A 16,342-nucleotide genomic window follows, 5' to 3' on the forward strand; every position below is an offset into this window, starting at 1 on the left:
GTCATTGTTCTCTGCGCGTCTCTTCGCTCGAGCCCCCATTGTTCTTTCCTTCCCCCATCATGGTGCGTATGAAGGCATCGTCTGATCACATTTCGTCTTCTGAACACCCTTCGATAGCTAGGAAACGACGTCGACCCTCTCGGCGATGCGCCAGCGCCGCGACATGCGATCGAATCCGACGAGGAAGAGGACGAGTACAACCCTCTGGGTGAACGACATGTTACACCAAATCTGGGCACATCTGTACGCGTAGAGTACAGCGAAGGCCCTCTTGAGGGTGGCCAGCCTCTAGCAGTAGTGACGGGACTCACGTCCGTGCTCCTTCCCCTCAACGAGAAGGACAAGCGGGGAGAGATCGTAGTGAATGGAGTGACGGTATGTCTCGCTTCATTTTGCCGTCTCATAAGAAAGCCTCATACATATGAGTAGGTCGGAAGCCTGCATACCCCGAAGTATACTCCCGTGGTGATTTTGGCATCGGAGACGAACGTCCGGTTACCAATATGGGCGATGAACGCGTACGCCAAGGCAGTACTAGCCCAGTTGCAACCATCTTCGTGGGTACCCTTACCATCTCAATGAACGCCCTACTAACTTTAAGCCCCAGCGTGAACATCCTCGACACCTACGCCGTACCTTCGTATATCACGGACACTCCAGAACCATCCCCGCGATCCGCACCCATCCGCTACCTCCGTACACCCAGCGCAGCCAGAAAACCATCCCCTGTAAGCCTCTTCACCTCACCCACACCCATCGCTCTCCCTAACCTCTTCTCCCCTCCCCACAGCCGCCCTCCCTCGCCCACCCCTTCGCGCCACCCAACCTCCTCCAATCCACCACCGCCTCCTTCCTCTCCATTCTCAACTTCGCCTACCCCGACATGCCAGCTACCGCCGTCCTCCTTCCCGCCCAGCACATCCCGCACCCTGCGCCAAAAGACCTGGCGCCCTCGACGATACCCTCGACAGACTACCTCGCGACGGATTACCTCGACGAGCAAGGCTGGGACGCGGAGATGCTGAGCAAGGCGGTGGAGATGACGCTCTGTCACGAAGTGCCTAACGATGTGTTGCTGACGTCGATGACCCCGAAGCAAAGGGCTGAGCTGCAGGGCAGGCGGACCAGGGGAGCGGCGGTAGGAGAGGGCGGCATGTATATCTGATCCAGCGGTCCTCGCGACAAACAAAATGTACATCTAGGCTATACTTGTGCAGCTCCATCTATTCTCTCTAGTTTCCGTCCAGCGTTCTTATCGCCCCAGCTTTGCTTCATTGATGGTTCTTCATTGACAATTCTATCGCTTCGTCACCCCCTACCACCTCGACTCCTTCCCCTCCTGCCAAAACCCGCCCGTTTTGCCCTGTAAATCTCCCAACGCCAACAACACCGGCGTCTCCGCCCCCTGGTCGATCGTCTTGTACCCGCGCCCCTTCGACATGTCCGTGTTCACCCAGCCCGGGCAGCAGCTGTTGATGAGGGGATATTGGTTGCTGCCCCGCTTCTGAAGGTCGAAATGGCGTCAGGTCACGGTGGCGAGCGTCCCCGCCTTGTAGAAAGAGACCCATTTGCTGAATCGCTCACCTTCGCACTCTCTGCCACACTCCGCGCCACCGCCCGCGTCGCCGCGATGAGGCCCGCTTTGCTCACCGCGTACGCCGCGGAAGGGTAGCCTAACTTCTCGTGCGTCCCCGTCTTCACACCCTCCTCGAACTCTCGCATGAGAGCGGTCGCGGCGGAAGGTGCGTGGGTGATGTCGGGTGTGATTACTAGGGGTGGGTTAGCGGAAGGACTGATTGCAAAGAATCAAGAAAGGACAGCGAGAAATGAGGGCATGAAGAGAGTGAGAGATAGTATTGAAAAGATAGCGAGACATGGTGTTGGAAGGATAGCGAGAGATAGATAGTGGCGGAAGGGCACGAAGAATCCAAGAGATATCACCCACCTTCACTTGCCTCCACAAATCGCTGGCGCAGCGGCGGCGGATACTTGCTAAGCGCGCCGGCTATAGAGGCGACGTTGACGATGCGCGAAGTAGACGTCGGCCGCAAGATTGAGAGGAAGCGCAGCGTAGCGTACACCGTGCCGTGGTAGTTGGTCTTGAGCGTCGTAGTGGCGACATTAGCGTCTGATCAGAGCGTTGGATGTCAGCCAGCACAGGCGCAAAAAGAAAGACGAAACGGATGAAGGAAATACATTGGATGGACTATGTAGGGCACGTACTCACCAAACCCATCCATCGCGATCCCAGCATTATTCACAACCACGTCAATCTCGCCGTGCTCCTCCTTCAGATAATCCACAAACGCATCAATTCTCTTCTCCTCGCTAACGTCCAAGACATGAAATTTGAGGTCGACGAGCCCGCCATCCGGCTTGAGGACCTTTGCCTTACTCAGCTGAGGGTCCGAGCGCAAGGCCTCAAGGGCGGCTTGTCCCCTAGACTCGTTCCGTGCGGTAAGGTAGAGGCAGAGAGGCCCGTTGTTGAGAGGCGAGGAGGGGTACTGAAGGGCGAGTTTGCGGACTGCGTGTAAAACGGGCACGAAGGTTGGAAAAGCCAGCGAGACCGAGTGAGCTCGCGCTTACCAATCGCAAAACCAATTCCTTTGTTGGCGCCCGTAACGACCGCAACTCTGGCGTACTTGCTCATTGTATGCTGGAGAATGACCCTCAGTATGAGATAGTGACAACGGCGTGCTCTCCACGTACCTCAATGCAAGAGCGCTAGTTAGCAACAACCCAACCTTAGTCAGTGACCTGTGACGCATGTCACTGTGGGTCCATCTCGGCATCTTCCGCAGCCGGTTGATGTTCGCCATTGAGCCCGATTCGCTCGCCTTCCCGCGCCCATGACCTCCTTCATCATCAAGGCGCACCTGAACCGCCGCATTCACCCCGACTGGCTTCGAGAAGACGCGCAGGTGAAGATGATCGACGACGACCCCGCGACCTGCACGTTCTGCCGGATTATCCGGGGCGAGCTGCCTGCGAGGAAGGTGTTTGAAAATGAGGAGGTGGTGGCGTTTTTGGGTGAGGTTCACAATTACTGCTGTCCGTGGGAGGGAAGGTCATTAGGCTTACGGAGATAGATATCATGCCAATACGAAGGGGGCACACGCTGGTTGTGCCGAAGGCGCACTTTATGAGGCTGTCGGATTTACCCGAGGTGCAGGCAGGCGCGTTGGGAGCAGCTGTGAGCAAGGTCTGCAATGCGCTGGTCAAAGGTATAATTCTGGGCCAGGAAAAGCTGCAGTATGCTCACCCTCGCGATGATTGTAGCCCTGGACCATACCGCGCTGAATGTTGTGTGCAACCAAGAATATGCACAAGCCGTACCACATGTATGGCATTCCCTCTGCTCATCGCTCTCACCTGACAAAGTCAAATTCTCTTGGAAAGGTCCACTATCACATCATACCAGCTCCGAAGCTTGGCTCTGCGACGGAAGAGGTGTCGTACAGCTCTTCCCAGCCGCCTATTTCGCTAGGAGCTGTTCACCGGATGGAGCTTGAGGGAAGAGACGAGCTGGATGATGAGGAAGCTTCCTCACTAGTGAAGGCAATCACGTCACGCTTATAGCATGCCACCAGCGCAGCGCATGCCCTTGCAACATTTACCTCAGTTGAAGTTGAACTTTGTTGAACCTGATTTTGTTGGTCACGCGGCAAAATTCCCACGCTCGCGGAGTCGACATCTGAGCGCCGTGGTCATTACCATTAACGGCGGCGGCGACGACGGCGAGAAGGAGGTCCCGCGACTTAGGTGTCCTACTGGCCTGAGCTTGTATGCATCGTAAATCCATCACGCCGGCGTCGTCGCGCGTCCGCCCTTCACTCGAGACCGCGCAGCAGGCCCAAATCACCGACCTCGTCCAGCGCAATCGCACGCTCGAGCATACCGTCAAGAAGCTCACCGAGCAGGTCCATTCCGAACAGCGCCGCGCAGACGAACGTGTAGATGCTGAGCGGGAAGCGAAGCGCGCCGCCATCGACGATGTCAAAAACAAGTGGCGCGTCGAGTACGATCGCTGGAAGGGCGCGAGCGCCGACCTGCACGTCTGCCACACCATCGTGCAGGCCATGACGTACGACGAGATGCTCGAAGCAGAGGCGGACATACTCAAGGCGCGGCAGGCTACCGAGCGGGAGATAGCGCGCCGTGTCGAGATCGAGTGCGAGAAGCTCAGGCTCGAAAGGCGGTCGGTGGAACTGGAGGTCGACCTCGAGATTGCGCAGGCGGAGTGGGAGGTGACAGTGGCGGCACAGCAGGCAGAGATCGACAAACTACGAGCACGCCTGGCCGATGGGAGGGCGGACGCCACCAGCGTCGAGCGGGAACGTGATGAACTCGAGGTGCGTGTGCTATACCCCTGTGCTCAGTGCCCATCTAAGACACCCCTCTAGGAAAAGCTCGCTGAGCTTCGCGAGCAGCACGCCAATGCCCTCGCATCCCACGAAGGCTGCTCCAGCACCATCGAGCGCTCCGCCCTGCAGATCGAGAGCCTCAAGACCAAAGTGGCCGACGTCGAACGCACCGCCGAGGAGCTGCGCCGCACCAACACCGATCTCCAGCGCCAAGTCGACAAGTGGCAGAGTTTCGAGACGCGTGGGTCTGAGGAGTCTGCCACCCTGCGTCGCGAGAAAGTTCAGCTCGAGATACGCGTGCGCGAGCTTGAGGACCGGCTGGAGAAGAAAGAGGAAACGATAAACAAGCTAAAGCAAAAGATACGGGATAACAAGGAGGTGGTCGAGCAGTGGCAGGTTCGGCGACCGTCTTTGTTCAGGCCACTGAATGCTGATGTCGATTGTGTCAGTCATATGTCGCCGAGCGAGATGCAGACTTCAAGCGTCTGGAAGCCGAGTCTGTGGACCTGAAAAAGGTCATAGCGAAGCTGCAGAAGAAGCTGGAGGCTGCGCAAGAGCAGGCGGAGCAGATGCTGGCTGAGCGGCAGACCACCGAGCCTGAGCCGAGCGACGAGCCTGCAAAACCCAAGGTATGTGCTCTGCGTCCCATCTGATCATCGTCTGAACCCTTGTAGAAGACCAGCAAAGCGCGCACAAAGAAGAAAGAAGCTATCGTATGTGTACAACATTTACCACGAGGCTACTGTCCTAAAAGAAATATAGCAACCTATACCAGAGGAGGATGAAGAGGAAGAAGAAGACGATTCTGCAGGAGCTGGTCCATCGCGGTCGCCGCCTGCAGAGGAGATCGCCGAAGAAGAGCCCAAGCCACGGCGCAAGCGCCAGGCAAAGGCGCGCAAGGAGCCAGTCGAAGAGGAATTCACATTCGTCGAGGCCCCTACCGAAGCCAATGTGGACGAGGACGAAGCGGCAGTCGCCGAGGCAGTCGCGGACCCGACGCCCGAGGTCGATGGCGACGCCGACCCTCCTCGAAAAACCAAGCGCAAGCGCCCCACGCCTGAGGAGGCAGTCGAGTCAGAAGAATCGCAACCCAAGAAAGCGTCGAAGCGCCGCGCTACGAGCACTGCGACCGATAGCACCACGACGGACGACACATCGCGCAAGCGTGCCGGCTCTCGCAAACCAGAGCCCGCACCTGCATCGAAGGCGAAGAAACCGCCGCCGTCAAGCAGGAAAGTCGCGCGAGGCGAATCCGTCACGGCTCAGCCCGCACCGTCAAGAAAAGCGTCGGCGGCGCCGGAGGAGGGCAGAGACGCGCCCGCGAAGAAGATGAAGAAGATCAACATCTTCCCGACGCAGCCGGCACCTATGTTCGATTTTTCGGCCAAGCCTCAGGTGCGTAGATATCTAGGAGGGTGTTCTTCACGAGCTTACGAGGAAACAGGTGCCGACAAACGGGCTCGACATCCCGAGCGTGTTGTCGCCAATCAAGGCGGACGACCGCGTGCCGGCGCGCTCAACATCGGGCATCGTGTCCTCCCTCGGACTTGGTAGTTTCGGTGGACTCTTTGGCAGAGGACGTTAGCTTCTTGCGGATTTTGTATCCTCCTATCGTCAGTCCTTTGCACATGTACTCTTCGTCGTAAGTATGTCAGCTACACCCTGTCCCTTCTCTATCCACCTCATACCACCCATCTTCCCTTATTTGTACTTCACCCTAGTTCCTACGTCCCTACCCTTAATGTACATGCTACTTATGCATTCATGCATTCCACCTTGGGGCGTCTATGTTCAGTTTTATAGGTGCCCGCCCTTGCTTCACGGGCGTCTTTTCCATGACCGCCGAGTGCTTGATCGCCTTGAGGACAGGTTGGCCTGCGGGGTCGTGCCATACCCCCGAAAGCTCTTGAATCTCTGGCGCGTGAGGCAAAGATGGTGGCGGAAGAGGGGTGGCGTGCAAAAACGCGTCTTCAGGCGATAACCGGCCCAGGCTTCGGATCCATTGTCCGACGCCGGCGAGGGAGACGCGGACTTCCCAGGAACCGCCCTCCTATACGAATGTTGAGTGAGTGAGAGGAGTTATCTCGAATGAGGGGAGTGATCTCCGAGTGAAAGGACTCGGCATACGCACCGTGATCGTCTTGCAGAGCGCAGCATTGATACCGAAGGCCAGTAAATACCCCGCTGCGTGGTCTAGCGCCTGTACCGGAAGCGGGCGAGGCTTCCAGTCCTCTCCTTCGTGCGCGGCTGCATAGGCCTCACCTTCAGCCGCATTGAAGCCAGTCGCGGTCTGCACGAGGGAGTCAAACTAATTCGTACGAAAAAAATCAGCGACGCTGCCATGATCATTTGTGGCACCTACCCCGCGCCTATCCTTCCACGGCCCCTCCCAGCCCCACGCGCATAGGCTAGCGTATACGACCCCGGGGCGTGTTTTGGCGAGGTCCGCGGGTCCGAAGCCTTTCGCTGCAAGTGCGCCAGGGCGGTAGGATTGCAGGAATACGTCACAGGTGGAGGCGAGTTCGGTGAGCGTACGCTTGTCGGCGTCTTTGTTGAGATCAAGCTGCGTCGTCCGCTTGCCACGCGAGGTGTCGACGTCGAGGGCGGGGAGGTCCGGAAGGTTGGGCGATGTGACGAGGAGGACGTCCGCGCCGTGGGCTGGGAAGATTGTTGGCGTGTGAGCTTTCATAGTTATAGCAGGGAGATGAGAAATGTACTGACCTGCCAAAGTTCTCCCCGCCACAGGCCCCGCAATCACGCGCGTAAGATCGAGGACGCGCATGCCCTCTAGCGCATACCGTGGCTTTACACCAGCCCCAACCTCCCGCTTCGGAGCTTCCCCGATCTTGATCAGCTGCACAGGCGGTACCTCCTTCAGTGCCTCCGCCTGCGGGTGCGCATCCCATTCCGCGAACGTGCGCAAAGCTGTGGCGCACATACCCCTCTTCGCTGCCTCGGTCTCGAATTCGACGGCTTTCCAGCGCGCGAGGCGAGTTTGTACGTCGGACCTGGTGACGGATGGGTGGTCGGGGATCTCGAGGATCTCGAGGATACCGCGACGATGGCTAGATGAGGAAGGGGTCAGGTTAGAATTTGTAAGTTAGAGAAATGGGGTAGATGCGAAGGCTCACTGTGAAAAATTCGTATGAATTCGAACATGACCGTCCGCAGTCGAGTAAAGCCCTGCGATTGCGTCCCAGAGTGCTGGCGGTGGTTTGTCGTAGAGTGTGTAGTATACTTCGCTGTCTGCTGATAGTTAGAGCATGCTGTTCAGGTGATTTACTTAGACAATGATTCCACCCACGAAATTCTATCGCAGCATGCCTCGCGTCAACGCTGACTTCTTGCTCAACACCGGCCCTCAGCTTGTGAAAATATGCTGCTGACTGCGCAGACAGGCCAATGGATGTCTAACAAATAGAACGCAAAGTTAGGTGCACTACTGCGGTGGTGAAGGAGGAACAAACCTGCGCCGCCTCACCGACTTTGAATGAGGAATTTACGACTAGGTCCGGGCGAGGAGAAAGTTTCAGCGTCTGCGCCTCACTCAAAGGCAGGCCCAATGATGTCCATAAAGCCCTGGCTGGTTTGAGATGAGCCATCTTGGGCAGTTACGCGTGGTAATTCAAGTTGATGCTGGGAGAGCGTAAAGTCGCGAGGGCCGGCGGATGAGTTGAAAGCGAAGTCCCTCTCCAGGTCCCTTGAGGTCTGAGTCAAACCGGAACTATGCATCGACTGTTCATCCTCGGGATTGGGAACCGGCGTCACCCGCCGGAACGCCGGCGGTCCTATAAATTGACCTCTGCTCTGCATGGGAGCAATCAGATAATTTCTCAAAATGACTGCTCCGGAGAGATGAAAGTGTTTTCATGAGAAGAAAAGAAATAAATCGAAGACCCAAAATTTGATAGCCGCGAATCTGGCCATAAATATGATCAGCGTCGAAAGAAACACTGGTGCAAAGAAAGACAAACAAACATCCCATCACATGCCACACGTTCCCACGCCGTGCAGTTTGGCCTTGCTTTCCCCCACATCAACGAACCACTGTTGAAAGCCTGGTTGTACGACGTCCAGACCCAGAGCCAATGTATAGAGCTACCCCGTCTACGCCGGAAAACGCGCCGGGTAGTAAGGGCACAGTCAGAGCTTACAAATCTTAGGAATCTCGACTCTGCGCCCGTAAGCAACTGCAATGGACCGAGTCGGTAGGTTGCCTTGTCGCGATACTGAGCAGGTCGGCGTATAGCTGCATTGTATATAACTGCCTTCAACAATGTGTCTTTCGATCTAATCTCTGGCGCCAATCCGCTTGACGACTCGCTCACCCGCTCGCACCGACCGCCATGTCATCGCAGTCCACCCCCAAGCTCTTCCAGCCCATCAAGGTTGGCAACCTTACGCTCTCGCACCGTATCGCCATGGCGCCCATGACGCGGATGCGCTGCACGGACGACCACGTCCCGCTGCCCATCGTTAAGGAGTACTACGCGCAGCGAGCCCAAACTCCTGGGACACTGCTCATTTCCGAGGTCGCGCAGATCTCGCCCGCGGGCGGAGGTATGGCAAACACGCCTGGAATCCATAACGAGGAGCAGATCAAGGCATGGAGAGAGGTATGGTCAGCTTCCCTCATCACTCTTCACTCGCCAGCCATTCCTCCTTTGACCGTCACCCGACTGCCTACTCATACTCTCCCAGATCGCCGACACCGTCCACGCCCGCGGCAGCTACATCTTCATGCAGCTCTGGGGCACCGGCGCAGGCGGCGTACCCGAGACCCTCAAGGCCGAAGGCAACCCCTACGTCGCCGCGTCCGCCATCAAGCGTCCCGACAAGGACGAGACTCCGCGCCCGCTGACAAAGGAGGAGATCAAGCAATATATCGAGTGGTTCGGACAGGCCGCGAAGAACGCTATCGAGGCGGGCATCGACGGCGTGGAGGTGCATGGCGCGCATGGGTATCTGGTGGATGAGGTGGGTATTGGTGTCCTAGCATCTGTTCAGGATTGATGTCCTACGGTCTGTTTCCCGGATGGATAAGCTCACGGTTACCCAGTTCCTTCAAGACGTCTCCAACAATCGCACAGACGAATACGGCGGCAGCATTGAGAACCGGGCACGGTTCGGGCTCGAGGTCATCGACTCCATAGTCAACGCCGTCGGCGCGGAACGCACCGCCATCCGCCTCAGCCCCTGGAGTGAGCTCGTCGGTACGTCTGTTTCCTTTTCTTTCTCCCATTCTCCCATTCTCCCTCCCTTCCCTCCCTCACCCTTCACCACCACCCGCTAACCTCGCCCTCACCTCCAGGCATGGGCATGAAAGACCCCGTCCCCCAATTCTCCTACTTCGTCGAGCAGCTCAAAGCCCGCCACCCCGCCCTCGCCTACATCCACGTCGTCGAGGCGCGCGTCAAGGGCTACATGACTGTCCCGCCCGAAGAGTACGACCCGCGCAAGTCGAACGACTTCATCAGGAAAATCTGGGCACCGCGCCCGATCATCAGCTGCGGGGCGTACTCCCGGCCGCTTGCGCTCGAGATCGCGGAGGCGAAGGGTGATATCATTGGGGTTGGGCGGCCTTGGATATCGAATGTGCGTGCTAAAGTCTTTTTGAGTGTTTGGGAGTCAGGAAAGTCGATGCTGATTCTTTCTGTAGCCCGATCTTGTCGAGCGATGGAAGAACGACTGGCAGCTGTCGCCATACAAGCGGGAATTCTTCTACTCTCCTGGCGCAGGGGTTGAGGGATACCTCGACTACGATCTTGTTACCGAAGAGCAGAAGGTCAAGGCCTCCGCTCGGCCGTAAAATTCACCTTGATCTATCTATAGATCGCTTCGCTTCCAAGGAGTATCTTCGCAACCGACCCTACTTTCTCTCCGCCGCATAGCTTGTAAGTTTGGCAAGCCCCGAGGCATGAGGGATGGGCCGGAGGTAGGTCTACGGACGACGGGAGTGATCGAAGATACCGATCGCTGTCCTTGACTTGATGAGCCATCTTTGTCCCTCGAGTCAGGCTTTCGCAAGCACACACCCTCCACACCCTTGCAAACTGCTTCACATGAGTCTAAGTCGGCTCTTAGATGCGGGTCGGGATGTCCAGCTCGCGCGCTGCACCCCGAGACCTTTCAAGCCTGTCGCCACTCTCCGCTGACCACCGCAGGGAGCGACGTCCCCCGAACACTGATAAAGCGCACGAGTCCATAGAAGAACCTCAACTTGCTGTCCGCGTGATTGACACGTGACGCCGGTACCGAACCATCACGTTACTGCATAATTTGAAGTTCAACTTCTAGTGTTAGGTCCTGTCACGTCCCTTCGTCACATATTTCCTTCGCCGAGGTGTCGGCCTCCTTCCGTGTGTTAGCTGGAACTACCGTCTACCTTGGGCCTTGGCTCTCTCGTCGCTCTGCAGCTTCGGTCGTCGGGTAAATTACAGCCTCATCGTTCCCTGTCAGCAGTGCGATCGATAAGCAAGCCGGCCTCGACACGTACATACGTACCTCCTCATGATCACAATCTGCATCCTGCTAATTGGGTGCAGGATAAACCTGCAGAAATCCAGAAAAACGCAAGAACCAGGGGGTTAAACCTTTTGCGACTGGATTTACTATCAGACGACGGTTCTGTCGGTCGTCTAACAGACTCGGGCTTTATCCCAAGCTGCATATATGTAAATTCAATTGTTAGCAGCATTCGCTGATAATAAGCGAGCAGTCGACGCGTGAGGACAACGTGAGGGCGCGTTGATTATTGTCACGTTGTAGTGGCTGTGCTCCATTGACCTTCGTAATCAATTCTGCGTTGCTTGCTTCCTCCGTCTAGTCGCTGCGTGGAAGAGATCTTCAACCATGGTTCCCAGTCGAATTTCTCCCATCCTAACACCGCTCATATCGGGAAAACATACGACACAAGCTCGATTTGTCATCTTTCTCAGCAGCTCTCATTTGATAAGCGGCCAGACAAGTCGGCTGTAGATCCACCTCGTCTACCTGTATAAAAGCACCCATGAAGGACAACTATCCTCAAGCTGCTTCTGCTCCCTTTTCCGCCCTCACAGACTCGCCGCACGTCTCCTCGCCACCATGTCTATCCCCAAGCTTTTCCAGCCCCTGAAGGTCGGCGCCATTACGCTGCAGCACCGCATCGCTCTCGCGCCCATGACCCGTATGCGCTGCACGGCAGACAACGTCCCTCTGCCCATCGTGAAAGAGTACTACGCCCAGCGCGGTAGCAGCCCTGGCACCCTCCTTGTCACGGAAGCTACGCAGATTGCCCCAGGCACCTGTGGCATGCCCAACATTCCAGGTATCCACAGCGATGCGCAGATTGCCGCGTGGAAGGAGGTATGCTACTGATTATTTATCGCGATGTATCCTGTGCTGAATGACCCAGGTCGTAGACGCCGTCCACGCCAAGCAGAGCTTCATCTTCCTGCAGCTCTGGGCGACCGGCCGCGCTGCTATCCCGGCCATTTTAAAGGCTAGCGGGCACCCCTATGTCTCCGCATCACCTATCAAGCTCGAGGACAAGGACGAGACGCCGCGCGAGCTCACAAAGGACGAGATCAGACAGTACGTCGAGTGGTACGCGCAGGCCGCCGCGAATGCGATGAAGGCCGGTTTCGACGGCGTCGAGATCCACGGAGCGAACGGGTATCTTGTCGACCAGGTTGATTGGTTCTGGCTACCGGATTGACACGGGGAACGCTAACGGTCGACGTAGTTCCTGCAAGACGTTTCGAATGTCCGGAGCGACGAATACGGCGGCAGCATTGAAAACCGCGCCCGCTTCGGCCTCGAGGTCGCCGACGCTGTCGTCAAGGCCGTCGGCGCCGAGCGCACCGCTATCCGCCTCAGCCCCTGGAGTGAGATGCAGGGTGCGTTCCCCCTGCCAACTCGCTTCTAATGCCTCACACTCACGCACCCACGCACCCACCTTTCCAACCACCCTCCTCACAGGTATGGGCATGAAAGACCCCAAGCCCCAGTTCGGGTACTTCGTCGAGCAGCTTAAGGCCCGCCACCCCTCCCTCGCCTACATCCACGTCGTCGAGTCGCGCGTCAAGGGCGTCATGACCGTCCCGCCCGAAGAGTACGATCCAACCAAGTCCAACGACTTCATCCGCAACATCTGGGCACCGAGACCCCTCATCAGCTGCGGCGCGTACTCGCGGGAGCTCGCGATCGAGACCGCGGAAAAGAAGGGGGACATCATCGCGGTGGGGAGGATTTATACTTCGAATGTACGTCTTTTCGTTGAGGGCTTGCACCGTCCCTTTGTTGTGGCTCTTGCGGACTGCTAGCTTGATGCTGACTATCTCTCTAGCCCGACATTGTCGAGCGGTGGAGGCACGACTGGCAGTTGACGCCCTACAAGCGCGATCTCTTCTACATCCCCGGTGGTGGCCCTGAGGGTTATTCAGACTACCCTTTCGTCACCGAGGCGCAGAAGGTGAAGATCGTTGCGTGATGACCATTGAAGACATTCGCACAGCGGATGAGGATCTAGTCATTGTAAGTAGGCATGGACAATAGATCCTGTAGTCTGATCCTAGAGTCGAGGAAACAGAATGTTCAGCGCTCAGCCATTACTCGACCGAGGGCCCGTTTAGCAGTGCGAACCCGACCGTCTCGGGAAATTGCGATTTGTCAGCCGATGCGTAAGGTTCTGTGCGACTCGGACATTTCCCGCTTTGCGCGATATGCGTCCACAGCTATCTGCCTCTATAAAAAGGTGGGCGAAGGATATATTGGCCTCCATCTCATTTTCCTTGGCCGGGTTGACCCCGCGAGCGCCTCCCTCCAGCCCCGTTCCTCCCACATCGCTCACCTTGTCGCCACGTCGACTCTGGAGATCATGTCGACTCCCAAGCTCTTTCAGCCAACACGAGTCGGCGCGCTCACCTTGCAGCACCGGATTGTTCTAGCACCCATGGGCCGCATGCGTTGCTCGACGGACCACGTTCCATTTCCCATCATGAAGGAGTACTACGCCCAGCGAGGCAGTACGCCCGGGACTCTATTGGTCTCTGAAGCTACCCAAATCGCACCAGGGGCTGCGGGCATGCCCAACATTCCCGGCTTCCACAGCGAAGCGCAGATCGCGGCGTGGAAGGAGGTGAGCCTGGCCTTTCAAGGTCCTCTCTGCGTCACGAATATGCTCACGCATTACATGGTGTAGATTGCCGACGCCGTGCACGCCAACCAGAGCTTCCTCTTTATTCAGCTGTGGGCAACCGGACGGGCGGGAATGCCTGCCGTATTCAAGGCTGAGGGCTTCCCGTATGTTTCCTCGTCGGCCATAAAGCTGGAAGAGAACGAAGAAACCCCGCGCGAGCTCACGAAAGGGGAGATAAAGGAATATATAGCATGGTACGCTCAGGCAGCGAAGAACGCAATTGCGGCTGGCGCCGACGGTGTCGAAATCCATGCGGCGAATGGGTATCTTATTGATCAGGTTCGTCAGGTGTTTTCTTCGGGCCAGGCTTTTGCTAGGGTGCTGACGGTTGTACAGTTCCTTCAGGACGTGACCAACGTCCGCAGCGATGAGTATGGCGGCAGCGTGGAAAATCGAGCCCGCTTTGGGCTTGAAGTTGTTGACGCCGTCGTTGGAGCCATTGGCGCCGATCGTACAGGCATTCGGTTCAGCCCATGGGGCACCATCGCTGGTAACATCGCTCGCCTCCATATCGATGTCTCGCATGCTGAGCCCTCCGCAGGCATGGGCATGAAAGATCCGAAGTCCCAGTTCGGCTACGTCGTCGAACAACTGAAGGCAAAGCACCCCAACCTCGCCTACGTCCATGTCATCGAATCGCGCGTCCACGGCGTTCTGACTGTCCCTCCCGAGGAGTACGATCCCACTCGATCCAACGATTTCATCCGTGCGATCTGGGCTCCTCGCCCGCTCATCAGCTGCGGCGCCTACTCGCGAAAGCTGGCACTCGAGATCGCGGAAAGCAAGGGCGATATCATAGCGGTTGGGCGCCCGTTCATTTCGAATGTAGGTCATCCCTTCGAGCACCGTCTCCGCAGGTCGTTGACGCGAACTTTTGACCGGACCTTGTAGAGAGGTGGAGGAACGACTGGGACCTGTCACCGTACAAGCGCGAGTTCTTCTATATCCCAGGCGGCGGTGTCGAGGGATATCTGGACTACCCATTTGTTACCGAGGCGCAGATGGTCAAGGCAGCAGACGCCTCTGCAGTGGAAACCTTGGATAGAAATTAGAATGGCAACAAGCAATCCGTTCCGGTAGACATAGAACATACGATGGCATGGACTCGAAAGCTGCAATACGACGCTGTGAATGAGTAAAGGGTGAGAACTACCGTCAGACTAGTCCTGAGTACTGTATTTCGATGCAGGATCGTTGATGAGAAGGGGCGATCGGTGGCGAGTAACACTTCCCGCAGACATGGATGACGCTTCAAACTGTTTGGCGAGATCGGGCCCCAATAAGCAATGAACGGTATGATCAGGTTGACAATGCGCATTGCCTTGAAGTGCCAATAGTGATGAGGCATCGAAGAGACTAGATGGGATCTTCGAGGGCTACACAACTCAAGGATTCAATATGAGTCTGACTTGATGTGAAGTCGTCTGCTGTACGTCGTCTTTCGAGACCGAGCGATAAGTGTGAAAGCAATGCCAAAGACGTGGTGAAAAATACGTTAAGGGAGTCGTTCGTTATAAGGAGTATGCTCTACCAGGGCATGATGGTGGTTCAGAGCAAAGCCCGTTCGATGCTCGGTGTCACACTTCACCTCCCGATCACGCGCCCGTGACCGACGCGTTCCCATTTCTCCTCAACCTCTACGCGTCGCGCACCCTGACCATCTATCATGGAAATTCAAGAAACCATCGCCGTCACCGAGATCGAAGTCGACGAACCGTCAATACCCGCCGAAGATGATGCCCTTGACGAGGAAGAGACGCAGGAGACCGCCCCCGCTGACGATGGCGAGGAGCCCATCGAGGAGAGCGCGCCTTTGGAGGGAAGCGCTCCCACCGAAGAAGTTGCTGACCCCAAGGGGAAGAAGAAGCGGAAAGCGCCAGCACCGGAGGCTGAGCGCGAGCCGGGGAAGACGTTGCTGCCCTTCACGCGCGTGCAGAAGATCATCAAGGCGGATAAGGTGTGTGCATGATGCATATAGTCGAAAGGAGAGGGAGAACTGACGCAAGGATTGGGCAACAGGAGATACAAATGATTGCGCGCGACGCTACTTTCTTGATATCCCTCGCAGCAGAAGAGTTCATACGCCGCTTCGTCCAGGCAGGGCAGCGCGTCGCAGAGCGCGAGAAGCGCGCCACGGTGCAACATAGGGATCTCGGTAGGCTCTTAACGTCCTTCTATTTGACCCACACTCACCCACGCCACTTACAGCCACCGTCGTTCGGAAAGCGGACGAGTTCATCTTCCTGGAAGGTGCGCATCCCCCTTCATCCTCTCCCCTTCCCACCACTTCCCACCATCATTCCTCTTCCTTCTCACCCCGCCTAACCACTTCCCCAGAAATCATCCCCTGGACCTCCCCCGATCCCGCCCCCAAGCGCGGCAAGAAGAAAAAGGAGGACGAAGAGGCCAAGAAGAACGCCGCCGCCGCGCCTCCGACCATCCTCGACACCTTTGTAGGCGCAAGATCAGCGAAGGAGACGGCTGGACGGGAGGATAACGGTACTGGTAGTGCTTCTAGCGCAGTCGAAACGCAAGGCGCGTCTATCACAGGAACCCCTGCGCCAGCAAGTGCCATGGGCGACATCGTCATGACGGAGGACGGGACGGTGGATCAGCACGACAGCGATTAAGCGTACTCCAGCCTATCCCTGTCCCGCCCCGTGGCCCTTTCCAGCACGCGCGCGAGCACGACAAATCGGCTCACCGTTGTCCACGCCCACCGCCTATGAGCAAGGACGCTGGCCGCGCCACTATTGCAGCAATCAAGAAGAGCGCTGGAAGTCCGTCTTGTTGACGC

The 16,342-nt window shown here is 57.1% G+C and overlaps 9 protein-coding genes across 9 annotated transcripts; 7 read left to right on the forward strand and 2 right to left on the reverse strand.

Annotated features, from left to right (window-relative positions):
- The first annotated feature begins 26 nt into the window (after positions 1-26).
- Positions 27-1,329, forward strand: SCHCODRAFT_02614711 (uncharacterized protein). The gene is made up of 5 exons (XM_003033725.2): positions 27-62; positions 118-375; positions 430-557; positions 608-728; positions 791-1,329. The coding sequence occupies exons 1-5, from the start codon at positions 60-62 to the stop codon at positions 1,163-1,165; spliced, it is 885 nt and encodes a 294-aa protein (XP_003033771.1). The 5' UTR covers positions 27-59; the 3' UTR covers positions 1,166-1,329.
- Positions 1,191-2,898, reverse strand: SCHCODRAFT_02190164 (NAD(P)-binding protein). The gene is made up of 6 exons (XM_050342024.1): positions 2,710-2,898; positions 2,587-2,656; positions 2,228-2,524; positions 1,946-2,128; positions 1,585-1,769; positions 1,191-1,504 (listed from the first exon to the last, which is right to left on the reverse strand). Exons 2-6 carry the CDS (start codon positions 2,648-2,650, stop codon positions 1,316-1,318), a joined length of 918 nt encoding a protein of 305 aa, XP_050201613.1. The 5' UTR covers positions 2,651-2,656; positions 2,710-2,898; the 3' UTR covers positions 1,191-1,315.
- On the forward strand, positions 2,824-3,682 carry SCHCODRAFT_02614716 (HIT-like protein). The gene is made up of 4 exons (XM_003033726.2): positions 2,824-3,030; positions 3,090-3,224; positions 3,280-3,341; positions 3,400-3,682. Exons 1-4 carry the CDS (start codon positions 2,850-2,852, stop codon positions 3,577-3,579), a joined length of 558 nt encoding a protein of 185 aa, XP_003033772.1. The 5' UTR covers positions 2,824-2,849; the 3' UTR covers positions 3,580-3,682.
- A 103-nt stretch (positions 3,683-3,785) lies between these two features.
- Positions 3,786-5,918, forward strand: SCHCODRAFT_02664207 (uncharacterized protein; the record flags this gene model as incomplete). Its single annotated transcript, XM_003033727.2, has 7 exons — positions 3,786-4,352; positions 4,404-4,760; positions 4,814-4,993; positions 5,039-5,077; positions 5,127-5,529; positions 5,577-5,759; positions 5,809-5,918. The coding sequence occupies 7 exons, from the start codon at positions 3,786-3,788 to the stop codon at positions 5,916-5,918; spliced, it is 1,839 nt and encodes a 612-aa protein (XP_003033773.1).
- Positions 5,919-6,126: 208 nt separating this feature from the next.
- SCHCODRAFT_02568827 (CoA-transferase family III) lies at positions 6,127-7,966 on the reverse strand (the record flags this gene model as incomplete). Its single annotated transcript, XM_003034302.2, has 7 exons — positions 6,127-6,414; positions 6,496-6,672; positions 6,727-7,022; positions 7,086-7,429; positions 7,496-7,610; positions 7,669-7,774; positions 7,832-7,966. The coding sequence occupies 7 exons, from the start codon at positions 7,964-7,966 to the stop codon at positions 6,127-6,129; spliced, it is 1,461 nt and encodes a 486-aa protein (XP_003034348.1).
- A 435-nt stretch (positions 7,967-8,401) lies between these two features.
- Positions 8,402-10,248, forward strand: SCHCODRAFT_02568829 (NADH:flavin oxidoreductase/NADH oxidase). Its single transcript, XM_003033728.2, has 5 exons — positions 8,402-8,980; positions 9,066-9,341; positions 9,424-9,577; positions 9,676-9,959; positions 10,024-10,248. The coding sequence occupies exons 1-5, from the start codon at positions 8,711-8,713 to the stop codon at positions 10,171-10,173; spliced, it is 1,134 nt and encodes a 377-aa protein (XP_003033774.1). The 5' UTR covers positions 8,402-8,710; the 3' UTR covers positions 10,174-10,248.
- A 1,027-nt stretch (positions 10,249-11,275) lies between these two features.
- SCHCODRAFT_02614722 (FMN-linked oxidoreductase) lies at positions 11,276-12,964 on the forward strand. Its single transcript, XM_003033729.2, has 5 exons — positions 11,276-11,711; positions 11,761-12,036; positions 12,091-12,244; positions 12,327-12,610; positions 12,694-12,964. The coding sequence occupies exons 1-5, from the start codon at positions 11,451-11,453 to the stop codon at positions 12,835-12,837; spliced, it is 1,119 nt and encodes a 372-aa protein (XP_003033775.1). The 5' UTR covers positions 11,276-11,450; the 3' UTR covers positions 12,838-12,964.
- Positions 12,965-13,224: 260 nt separating this feature from the next.
- On the forward strand, positions 13,225-14,597 carry SCHCODRAFT_02492321 (FMN-linked oxidoreductase; the record flags this gene model as incomplete). Its single annotated transcript, XM_003033730.2, has 4 exons — positions 13,225-13,485; positions 13,549-13,824; positions 13,882-14,370; positions 14,439-14,597. 4 exons carry the CDS (start codon positions 13,225-13,227, stop codon positions 14,595-14,597), a joined length of 1,185 nt encoding a protein of 394 aa, XP_003033776.1.
- Positions 14,598-15,209: 612 nt separating this feature from the next.
- Positions 15,210-16,271, forward strand: SCHCODRAFT_02614728 (uncharacterized protein; the record flags this gene model as incomplete). The annotated part of the gene is made up of 4 exons (XM_050344672.1): positions 15,210-15,502; positions 15,565-15,700; positions 15,754-15,795; positions 15,883-16,271. Coding segments are annotated over 4 exons (764 nt in total), but the record flags the coding sequence as incomplete, so codon positions are not given.
- Between the last annotated feature and the right edge of the window lie 71 nt (positions 16,272-16,342).

This window comes from Schizophyllum commune, assembly GCF_000143185.2.
Source record: "Schizophyllum commune H4-8 unplaced genomic scaffold SCHCOscaffold_3, whole genome shotgun sequence".
Classification (NCBI taxonomy): domain Eukaryota; kingdom Fungi; phylum Basidiomycota; class Agaricomycetes; order Agaricales; family Schizophyllaceae; genus Schizophyllum; species Schizophyllum commune.